Source organism: Otolemur garnettii, unplaced genomic scaffold (assembly GCF_000181295.1).
Source record: "Otolemur garnettii isolate 467f Iridium unplaced genomic scaffold, OtoGar3 scaffold00025, whole genome shotgun sequence".
NCBI lineage: Eukaryota > Metazoa > Chordata > Mammalia > Primates > Galagidae > Otolemur > Otolemur garnettii.
In genome coordinates, this window is record NW_003852420.1 from 14,216,932 (window position 1) to 14,229,151 (window position 12,220).

At 42.4% G+C, this 12,220-nt stretch overlaps 1 protein-coding gene across 1 annotated transcript in view; it reads left to right on the plus strand.

Moving 5' to 3' along the window:
* Positions 1–5,162: 5,162 nt before the first annotated feature.
* Positions 5,163–12,220, plus strand: part of TM9SF4 (transmembrane 9 superfamily member 4) — a 54,189-nt gene continuing 47,131 nt past the window's right edge. The window contains exon 1 of the mRNA XM_012804149.2: positions 5,163–5,410. Within this exon, the coding sequence (XP_012659603.2) occupies positions 5,396–5,410 (15 nt within the window). The 5' untranslated portion in view covers positions 5,163–5,395. The remainder of the gene's footprint in view (positions 5,411–12,220) is intronic.

Genomic DNA, 12,220 nt, shown 5'->3' on the forward strand with positions numbered 1-12,220 from the left:
AAACTTTTTCTGGGCGTGGTGCCCATAGCTCAGTGGTTAGGGTGCCAGCCACATACACTGGGGCTGGCGGGTTCGGACCCAGCCCTGGCCTGCTAAAACAACAATGACAAATGCAACAAAAAAATAGCTGGGTGTTGTGGTGGGCACCTATAGTCCTAACTACCTGGGAGGCTGAGGCAAGAGAATTGCTTAAGCCCAAGAGTTAGAGGTTGCTGTGAGCTGCGATGCCACAGCACTCTACTGAGGGCAACATAGTGAGAATCTGTCTCAATAAAAAAAAAAAAAAGAAGAAGAAGAAGAAAATAAACCTTTTCTTTATTTGTTTTCTAGTATTAGATTTTCAGGATTTATGTTTAAGTCCTAATCTATTTTGAGTTGATTTTTATATCTGGTATGAGACAAAGGTCGAATTTCATTCTTTTGCCCATAGATAGCAAGATTACTCAGCACCATTAATTGAAGATGCTATGCTAAATAAAATAAACCAAACACGAAAGGGCAAATATTATATGATTCTACTTATATGAGGTAACTAGAATAGGCAAACTCATAAAGACAGAAAATATACTGATGGTCACCAGAGCTTAGGGTGTGTGTGTAATGGGGAGTTAGTGTTTAACAGGTAAAGAGTTATAGTTTGGGAAGATGAAAAGATTGTGGAGATGAATGATGGTAATGATTACACAACATTTTTGAAAGTATGGCCTTGAAAATAAACTGGCTAACAGAGAAAGATAAACTATCAAACAGAAAGTAAGTAAGAGGACTATGTAGGTCACTACAAAAGTTTTGAGACAGACTATGTTATGGTCCATTATTTCACTTCCAAGAAACATGGTGGACAGCATCCCTTCTGATTTACCCGTGAACATTTCAACTTGTTTCTGTCCACGCAGATTTTACATTTCTTGATTTTTATGTTATCTCTAAACTTTTGTGATGACCCAGTGATTCATAGCACATAAATGCCCCTTTGAAGAATAAAACTCACAGCACAGGCTTGGCGCTGTAGCTCAGTGAAGAGGGCACCAGCCACATATACTGAAGCTGGCGGGTTTGAGCCCGGCCTGGGCCTGCTAAAGTACAATGACAACTGCCACCAAAAATAACTGGGCATTGTGGCGGGTGCCTGTTGGGCTAAAGCAAGAGAATCCCTTAAGCCCGAGAGTTTGAGGTTGCTGTGAGCTGTGATGCCATGGCACTCTACCAAGGACAACAAAGTGAGATTCTGTCTCCAAAAAAAAAAACCCACATAGCACAACTTCCCCCTTTGTTTGGTTTGATTAAACACCTGCGGCTCACCTTGGTGTCTTTAAACTTAACTTGTTATCTCTAAGAGTTTGTTTCATAACCTTGCAGGGCTATAAACTGACGAGTTCTCTACTCCAGCTCTTGCCAGACCACATTTCAAGGACTCTGAAAAGCTGGCCACCCAGAGAAGGAAAAAATAATAAAAAGCAGATGCACAACTTCGCAGCTGTTTTTACTATCATTTGGCAGCTATCACTTTTTTCTTTCTCTTTGCCCCTCCCAATAAAAACCCTGCACCCCCTACCCTCATTGCCAACATTTCTTTCTTTCTCTTGTGTTGAGCCCTTCCCCCTTTGGGAAGTGAAATAAACTTTCTTTCTTTAAACCTGTTCTAATCTTTATGGTAAAGTAAACTTTGTATTTCTTTCTATCCTAATATTTATATTGGGTATTCTTTCTCTAGCCCATGATGATACTGAATTGGGCATTTTAAAATAATTAAAATGATAAACATTTTATGTTATGTGTATTTTACCACAATAAAAAAAAAAATTAGGAAAAGAAAGAAACTTGCTCATGTTATGGGGCTTTGTAAGTGTGGAGATGTGACCTGAACCCAGGCAGTCCAACTCCAGGATTCTAGCTCATGTCACTAAAAGAGACTGTGATATGAAAACCCTCTGGAGGCTCGGCGCCTGTGGCTCAAGCGGCTAAGGAGCCAGCCACATACACCTAAGGTGGCAGGTTCGAATCCTCAGCCTGGGCCCGCCAAACAACAATGATGGCTGCAACCAAAAAAAAAAAAAAAATGGCCAGGCGTTGTGGCGGGCGCCTGTAGTCCCAGCTACTTGGGAGGCTGAGGCAGGAGACTCACTTGAGCCCAGGAGTTGGAGGTTGCTGTGAGCGTGATGCCAGGGCACTCTACCCAGGGGGATAGCTTGAGGCTCTGTCTCAAAAAAAAAAAAAAACCCTCTGGGGAAAAAATACAAAGCTTGAGGAAAGGAAAAATGTAAATACCGAGTAATAACAGGCCACATAGGGAGCTTTGTTCCTTATCAGTCAACCCTCTTCAGGCAGTCAGAAATGGGGTGAAACACCCAGGATCCAAGTTCCAGGAAAATTGATTCCAGGTCTGGAATCTAGTCTACTATCTGTAAGACTGTAGTAAATCCCTCCTAGACACTCAAACTTCCTCCCCCTGTGGGTATCTGATCTGCTACTTTTGAGAATGAATGTGTTGCTCAAGAGCTAATGAGTGTGTGTTTCAATGATCTTTTACTGCATACAAACCACCACAAAACCTAAAACAACTGGGGTGAACCGGGGAGTTCTTTTTTTCTACTTGGTGCTAGTGAGGGGTCATCAAAAAGTTCATGGAAAAATACATATTTTGAAAATACTGTGCATGGTTTTCATTTTTTATATCAAAATAAACTCATGCTAACTTGTTATAATATGTCTAAATAGAACCTAGTCTGACACACTAAGAATAAGGCATCAGTTTGAAAAGAGCCCCTATCTGGCTCAGAGCCTGTGGCTCAAGTGGCTAAGGCGACAGCCATATACACCTGAACTGGCAGGTTCGAATCCAGCCCAGGCCTGCCAAACAACAGTGATGGCCGCAACCAAAAAATAGCCAGATGTTGTGGTGGGCGCCTGTAGTCCCAGCTACTTGGGAGGCAGAGGCAGGAGACTCATTTGAGCCCAGGGGTTGGAGGTTGCTGTGAGCTATGATGCCACAGCACTCAACCCAGGGTGACAGTTTGAGGCTTTGTCTCAAAAAAAAAAAAAAAAAAAAAAGCAAGAAAAGAGCCCCTATCAGAGCAACATGAATTCTGCCAAAGTTGTATCAAGAACAAATAAACATCAAATTTGTGGTAAAGCTTGAGTGGAAGAATGGTGAAATCGCTGATACTTTATAAAAATTTATGGGGACAATACCCCAAAGAAATCAACAGTTTCCAAACGGATAACTCATTTTAAGATAGATGGGATGAGCCAGGCACGGTGGATCACGCCTGTAATCCTAGCACTCTGGGGGGCCAAGGCAGGTGGATAGCTTGAGCTCACAAGTTCAAGACCAGCCTAAGCAAAAAAGTGAGATTCCCATCTCTACTAAAAATAGAAAAACACAGGCAAGAGGATTTCCTGAACCCAAGAGTTGGAGGTTGCTGTGAGCTATGATGCCATGGCATTCTACGCAGGATGACAGCTTGAGACTCTGTCTCAAAGGGTGGGGGCAGCACCCATAGCTCAGCTGGTAGGGTGCCGGCCACATACACCGAGGCTGGTGGGTTCGAACCCAGCCTGGGCCTTCTAAACAACAATGACAACTGCAACAACAACAACAACAACAAAATAGCTGGGCATTGTGGCAGGCACCTGTAGTCACAGCTACTGGGGAGGCTGAGGCAACAGAATCACTTAAGTGCAAGAGTTTGAGGTTGCTGTGAACTGTGACGCCACAGCACTCTACCCAGGGCAACAGCTTGAGACTCTGTCTCTAAAAAGAAAAAAAAAAGGGATGGGATGATGTTGAAGATAAACCTGGCAATAGCAGACTATCCACCTCAATTTGCAAAAAAAAAAAAAAATTCATCTTGTTCATACTCTAATTGAAGAAGACCAATGATTAACAGCAGAAACGATAGCCAACAACTGTGAAATCTCAATGGGTTCAGACTGAAAAAGTTGAGCTAACTTTCTACTCAGTGGATGCCAAAACCCTTGCACCCACATCAAATGCTGATAAGAGAAGTGCTTCCAATGGAGATTAACAAGTAGTGTCAAGATCTTGAAGTATTTCTTTGAAGAAATATAACAGGAGATGAACCATAGCTTTAGCAGTATGATTCTGAAGAAAAAGCACAATCACAGGAACAGCTACCAAGAGGTGGAAATGGTCCAGTTAAGGCAAAGGTGGATTGATCAAGAGCAAAAGTCATGGCAGGTTTTTTGGGATGCTCAAGGAATTTGGGTTGTTAACTCCCTGGCAGGCTAAAGGACAATAACATCTATTTATTATGAGAATGTTTCGAGAAAAGCTTTAGCAGAAGAGTGCCTGGGAAAACTTCACCAGAGCATTCTCCTCCACCTTGACAATACTCCTGCTCATTCTTCCTGTCAAATAAGGACAACTTTGTGAGCGTTTTAATGGGAAATCATTAGGCATCCTTCTTCAGTCCCAATGCAGCTCCTTCTGACTTCTTTTTGTTTCCTTAAAAAAAAAAAATAGGGGGCACCCTTCTTCAGTTAATAATAAAAAAGACTGCATGGACATGGTTAAATTCCCAGGACCCTCACTTCTTTAGGGATGAACTAAATGGTTGGTATCAACACATGCAAAAGTGTCTTGGACTTCATAGAGCTTATGTTGAGAAATAAAGTTTATATTTTTATTTTTGTCTTTTAATTCCACTTTTCCACTAGCTTTTCTGCATATGTTGCTTTTCATTCATTCATTTAATAAATAGCATATTTTATTTTGCACTTACCATATTCCCAAAGGTGTCCACAAAAGGATATACTGACAATTATTTACTGAACACATCCTACGTAATATTGAATCTTCATCATAAGTCTATGGTTACAGTATAATAATCATCTCCCTATTTTACAGATGAGAATGAGACAAAGCAAGATTAAATAAAAGATAAGGTATACCTTTATAGAGATTACAGTCTGGTAGAACGAATATATGATAGTCAAGTAAATAATTAAACAGATAATTACAAATTATTCTCGGAATCAGGCTGCTAATGGAACCCAGCGCCTACCTCTCTCCCCCAAATCAGGTATCAGGTAACCCTGGCAACGGGTCTTCGTGCCAATAGTAAAGATGGCACCCAAAGAGCAAGCGCGTTTCCACACACCCCTATTACCCACAATGCAGCGGGGTAGGAGGAAGCGCCGTCTCTGCCAGGAGCTAATATGGCTCCCAGGGTTACACCATTCTCTCTCTTCACCTAATCAGCGACCTGACTGCCCAAACCACACTGTCGACCAGGAGTTAAGACTTTTTTGCCCCTCTGCTGACCGCTACCACAAGACTATGGAAGCTGGGTGACCACTTTGCGGAGTTAAACTCGGTAACTAGGGAAGCACCACTTCCGCTGACGTCATCACGGCGACACGTGGATCCAAGATGGCGGCGGCGATGGTGAGTGAAGGAGACTCCGGGAGCCGGAGCTGAAGCGGGTCTCTCCGGGGTATCCTAGGACCTTCCAGCACCTCGTGCCTGGTCTCGAGCCACCTCATGGACCTTTGGCTCAAGCCTGAAGGCCATCTCTGACTGGGCTTGCCTCCCCCAAAAGTCCCTCCCCTGCCTTGGCCCCGCACTTAGGCTTGTCAAGGCCTGGAGTTTTGTGGGAGGCGCCGTTTCAGAGGGAGACCTTGGCTACTGCCTCAGCGGTTTCCTATTCCTACTTTGGTCCCCGCCCCCTGTGACCCTCATTTTCCATTTTCGCCTTCCAGCCCTGACCCCTCCGAAGGACCACCCCATTATCCCCACCCTTGCTCCTCCCCGTCACGTCCAGACCCTGCTCTCCCCACCTCCCTATCTTTCTGACCAGTGCGAAGATGCGACCTCTCTGACCAACCTCCCAGCCCAAGCCCTGTTTTTGCCTCCACCCGCAACTGTCTGCATCGCTCACCCTTCTTGACTGCTGCTATTCCAGAGCATGCCTTCACCTACCCTACTACCCCCATCTTCCATCCCTAAATCCTCCCCTCCCTCTCTTGTCTTTTCCCAACTCTCTGCCTCTCTCCTAGGGACCTTTAATCGCAGGTTTTCAAACTTTACTAACACCCTCGGTGTAGGTGTGGGGGAGACATGTTAAAAATGCAGTTTCCTGAGTTCCATTCACAAAGATTTTAATTATATAGGGTTAGGTGATGTCCAGGAATCACTTCTCCAGTGATAATCGTGAAAGTGGTCTGTGAACTAGGCTTTGAAAAACACTTGTAGCCCCACCTGGCTACCTCACTTTCCTGTACTCTTACAGGGCCACACACAGAGCTCCTTGGGGATGAAGGGTTATTAGAATGAAGCCTAGGTGTGGATAAGGGTGGAGTTAAAAGAACTGTGCTTGGAAGATGTTTCAGAACTTGCAGCCTCTTGGTACAGAATTCTTAGGAATAAATCTTTGAAGGATTGGACTTTCAGAAGTTCAGCTCAAATTCTGCTTGTCAAGAGACCAGAACTAAAATTGGCATCACTTGGTCCAAAATTATTTCTGGGTTCTTTTTATATACTGCTACCTCAGCAGATAAGTTCATCCTGGAAGTGAATGACAAGATGCAGAGAAAAGAAAATTACATTTGATTTTAGCAAAGGAAGATTCTGGTGGTTTTTTTTTTTTTTTTTTGGAGTCAGAGTTTCACTTTGTCACCCATGGTAGAGTGCTGTGGCTCATAGCTCACAGCAACCTCAAACTCTTGTGCTCAAGTGATTCTGTTGCCTCACCCTCCCAAGTAACTGGTACTACAGGCGCCTGCCACAATGCCTAGCTGTTCTTAGAGATGAGGTCTCACTCTGATTCAGGCTGGTCTTGAACCTGTGAGCTCAGGCAGTCCATCCACCTCAGCCTCCCAGAGTGCTAGGATTACAGGCATGAGCCACCATGCCCAGCCCTACAAGAAGATTCTCATTTAAGTTCTTCAGAGTTGGTTTTCTCCAAAGAGATGGATTAATTGACTATTAGCTGACTGATAATATATCTTTTTTGTTTAATGATGGGTTCCTCATTTAGAACTTAAGAAGTGAGGTAAAAGATTTCATAGACTCATCTCATCTGGTTTCTGTGGTCTCAGATTTCAGTGTGAACCACGAATAGGGCAAATCCCAAAAGTGGTGTGTTGAAACCCATTTTTTTTCTATATTACATTCAGAACAAGGATGGTGTAAGAACTTTACGGGAAGTTACACCCTCTCTTACTATAGGCAAAAAGTTCAATAAAGTAGTATTTATAGCACTGCACTGGGAAATTCCTGCATTGTTCAGAGATTTTTAAGGGGTTGTAAGCTAGCAATACATATTTCTAGTCCACAGCTATTTAATCAACAAATACTTGAGTGCCTACTCTTCCAGGAACTAGGGATGTAGTTGTAACTTAGAGGGTCAATGTTGCCTACCTTTGAGGACCTTTTCTAGTCTGAAGAGATAGGCAGTGAACAAGTAAATACATAAGGTAATGTCACTGGTAAGTGCTGTGAAGACAACAGCAAAGTGAAATGAGTGATTGGAGGTGACCTGGTGACTCAACTACTTGGATTGAGGGGTCAGAGAAGTCTTCTCAGAGAAAGTGATGTGAGTTGAAACTTAATTGACAAGAAGGAACCAGCCAAACAAAGGAAATGGCAAGAGTAAAGGGCTAAGGTGGGAGAGAGCTTGGTATGTTTGAGGAACAGGTAAAAGGCAGGAGGGGCTGAAACCTAGTGAGTGGCTGGGATAGGAGACAATAATCCAAGATGAAACTGGAGGGAGACAAGAGCAGCAGTGTTTCTAGAAGCACACCTGTTATCAGGGTGGAAGTTGTCTTTGGTTGGGTTGATTGCATTTTGAAATAGACTGTTCTGTAAAGCCCCAATTCCCCTTCCTTTCTACTCACAGACATACATAAGGGGGGCTAGCTTGTTCTAAGTCTGCAGAGAGGCCATAGAAAGGAGTTGGGATGTGTTCTCAGCACAGTGATTTAGTGCTTGTTGCGCTACCTGGAAATATTGTACTATGCTGAAATCAGTAACTGATTTGAAGAACTGAATATATAACGTGTACAGAGGCCAGCTTAAAGAGTGCATGTAAGAAACTTCCTATTTGTCAGGAGTTCGATACCAGCATAAGCAAGGGTAAAAAATAGCCATCCCTTGTGGCAGGCATCTGTAGTCCAAGCTACTCAGGAGGCTGAGGCAAGAGAATTGCTTGAGCCCAAGAGTTTGAGGTTGCTGTGAGCTATGACACAACGGCATTCTACCAAGGGTGACAAAGTGAGACTCTGTGTCACCAAAAAAAAAAAAAAAGAAAGAAAGAAACTTCCTTTTGGTGCAATAGTGAAAAGGCATGGGAGCAAGTTTATTACATGGGTATGTGAATAAAGGGCAAAGTGGATTCACAGATGGGCTTGAGTTTGGGCTGTGTCAGCACTTTATTACATGGAAGTCAGAACAGTCCCCACACCCCATGCACCCCTTTGGGAGTGGGGATGTGTAGCTTTACTTTGGGGGTTATAGGTTTCTGAGGCAAGTCATACCACCAAAGAGGAACTGAGCTGATGGATTAAGTGACCGTGGGAATAGGTGGGGGTTTGGTTTATTATTTGTTTTGAAAGTTAGGGTTGTGACTACAAGTTTCAGGTGGTATTTGTGGGCTTTTCCCTCCCTTTCTTTCTTTGGTGAATGGCTCTTCTTCCCTAAGGGTTGGGCTGCCATCTCCCAGGACTATATTAGCATAGTGGATGTTTCCTGAACCTGCAGAGTAAGACTTCACCATAGAAGAAGATAGATGAAGTAAACTGAAGTTCTGTTTCATTTTCTGGCTTCCTTCCTTCCCTGGATTTAGATTACTGTATAAAGTTAGAGGATATGGAGTTGATCTAGCTGAGTCTGAATTGAGAGGCAGACTCCTATGTCCCTCTAGGGAAAACTGTTCTTGGGAATATTATTTTGTTCAAACTTGGGAATAATGAATAATAGGAATCACTTTCCACCTTCATACCTGCTTTGATCCCTGAACTGTTTGCTGACACTAGTGTTTCCCAAAAGGGATATTGATGGGGACACCCAGGGGACTAAGGGCACGCCTTAGGAATATAGAAACTGGATTTTGGAGAATAAAACTCTGTATTTGTTCACATTTTATAATCATAGTACACACTATATTTTTATGGTCTTTTTTATAGATGTAATTCATATACTATAAAATTCATCCTTTTAAAGTTTGCCATTTGATGTGTTTTAGTATATTCACAAGGTTGTGCAACCATCACCATTGTCTAATTCAAGAATGTTTTTATCACTCCAAAAAGAAATGAGACTGTCTCAAAAAAAAAAAGAAAAGAAAAATTCTGTGGTTTAGAACACTTGTGCTTAAGGTGACTTTTGCTAATAATGCCTATACAATCTGATTAATTATGTTTTTTCCACATGTATAATTCCTGTGATCTTTCCAAGCGGTTGTCTTGGCTTAGTTGTGTTGTCTGTCTGATCTCTTGAGCTGCCCCACCAGGCACATCTTCTCTGGGAGCCACTGTGTCCTTGGAGCTGAGGTGGGGACATCAGGCCTTGGTTAAATGTGTTTCTCAGAGGAGTTTCTCTAAAAGAATTCCCTTAATCACCTCAGGAAGTACGGAAGAGATAGAGCAGCATTAAGTTGCCTCTTGGTTTCTACTTTACAACTTGGACAAACGTTCCCCTTTGATCTTGGTATTAAAGAAGGAGGTCACAGAATGTTGGAGAAAGTTGAGTTTTGATCTCTGGTCACTGGCAGGAAGGTGGGAAGGACCCAGGATGAGCAGAGCCATCTGGCCACAAATGAATAATAGGAGCCACCTACCACCTCCTTACCTGCTTTGATCCTTGAACCATTTGCTGACACCAGTGTTTCCCAAATGGGGCATGGATGGGGACACCCAGGACTTCTCAGCTCCTTCTCATTCCTTCATTGCTTCCTTCTGCGCCTTCCTAACATGGTTTCTCACCTAGCCTGATTGCATTAAACTGACAGACCTCCCAGACTTGGAAATCCTGGTCTTATACTTAGTGTGAGTCTGGACTAGAATCCCACTTTGGATACTCTGATTACTTATGTGACTTTGGGCTGGTTTTGTGATTTGGGACAAACTGTTTACCCACTTAATCTTCACTTACCTTATTTTTTAAAAATTGTATTATAGCAAAATGTGCATAAATTTACCATTTAAACCTTACAGTTCATTGGCCTTAAATACATGCACGTTATTATGCAATTGAATGCAACCATTCATCTCCAGAACTTTTTAATCATCTCATATTGAATCAGTTTCCTTGTTTTTGAAAGAGGATACTATTCTCCTCAAAGGATTGTTGTGATGATTAAATGAAATATGAGATGAAAGTGCCTAGCACAGAAAGGGTGCTCTGTAACTTTACTCAAAAGTTTGAAATCTGCCTGAGGTGGACTATCTAAACCTGTTGCTTGGGCTAGCTGAGAGTTCTTGTATAAATACCCAGTGCAGCGAAGGAAAGGCACCACATTTTCTGCACTTTCTGGCCCAAGGTTTAAGTCTGGTTGTCTCTTGCTTTGTGAGGGTGGTTATTAGTTTCACCTGGATTTCCACAGCCCGCTGCAGCTTTTTCCCTACCCCCAACTAACAGTTTTTGAGTTCTTTTGTGTGTCTCTGTTCTACAGCTTATTGTGATCTATGGGCTCTGAAATAAAGGCTACCTTCTCAGAGTCTCATGTGGCTAATTTGGCTTTGGTTTTTGTTTTGAGGGTATTTTTCTGTGTGTGTTCTTTAGCTCCGTGGAGTTGCTTGGTAAATGATCTTTAGCTGTAATTAGCCATCATTCATGTGTGGTTGAATTTTTAGGGAGCTTTAACTGATTGAGTAATTGATTTCAGTTAACTATTACATTGTACCCTCCAAAGCCTTTTTCCTTTCCTTTTTCATCTTTCCTTTCCTTTTTCCTTTTCCTCTTTCCTTTTTTTCTTTTTCCTTCTCTCTCTCTCTTGTATTTTAACTGGGGAGCAGTTATGTGATCTTAAAGTGGTGACTGTATCTTTGAAAAAGAAAAAGAGCAATCTAACCTACTGTTAAGGAAGGTGCTGCTTTTGCAACAGGAAAAGCATGGAACAGAAACCATAAAGGTTGTTATTGGCCACACTGTATTTGCTAGGTGACACTATGGGAAAGGAGATTACAAGACAGAGGGCTCTAGAAAAGGTTAACTTCCTGTTACAGAGAAATGAGCGAATGAAGTAATTTTCAGTTCTCAAGAGAAACTTCCTATTTTCTTTGGAAGAAATTAATTATTCACACCTTTCAAACAGGATAGGGTAAATTTAGGGTGGTTAAGGGTATTTCCTAGCAGCCCTTCATTGGGTGATATTTGGAAGAGATTTTTCTGAAAGCCCAACCCCCAAGATAAAACAGGGATGGAAAGACCTTGATTCTTGATTCTCTTGAGCTTTATAACTTTCCAGGTCACCCATATCTTTGCCAGTGATGGAGTGTTAGATTACACCACAAAAGGCTTCTAGATTGCCATCACCTTGTTCCTTGACATGCTGCCCTTGCAGTCTCGTGACTTGGAAACCAAATAATAAAAGCAAAATGACGTTGAAAGGGTTGGTTCACATCCCTTAGGACTCCTACTCCTTTCATGGCTAAAGGTGCAAAAGTTGTTTACTAAATACTTAATTGACTTTTTACACAGACACATGGGAGTTACTGAGTCAATTAAAAATTAAAGGATGATATAAAGGAATTTCCCAAGAAGCAGGTACTTTGCTATTCCCTACCTTCCTTACAGAAATGAACTGTGGGTCAGACATTCCTTTTCAGGCTCTCAGGGCTGTTGAGGGTAATGAAGTCACAGAATCACAAAAAGTTGGAATAGTATCCAGTACAGATACTGGATTTTTATCCTATCAGGGGCCCTTAATTCTCTTGGAATCATATGTCACATTCTTTGTATTGGAGTGTTTTTTTTTTTTCTGGGAACAGGGTCTGTAGCTTTTATAACATTCTCAGATGGCGTTGTGACACCCCTGAAGTTAAGAATTGCTGATATCTGGCTCGGCTTCCATAGCATAGTGATTACAGCGCCAGCCATATATACCAAGGCTGGTGGGTTCGAACCCAGCCCAGGCCAGCTAAACAACAATGACAAGTGAAACAAAAAAATAGCCCTGCATTGTGGCGGGCGCCTGTAGTCCCAGCTACTTGGGAGGCTGAGGCAAGAGAATCACTCAAGCCCAAGAGTTTGAGGTTG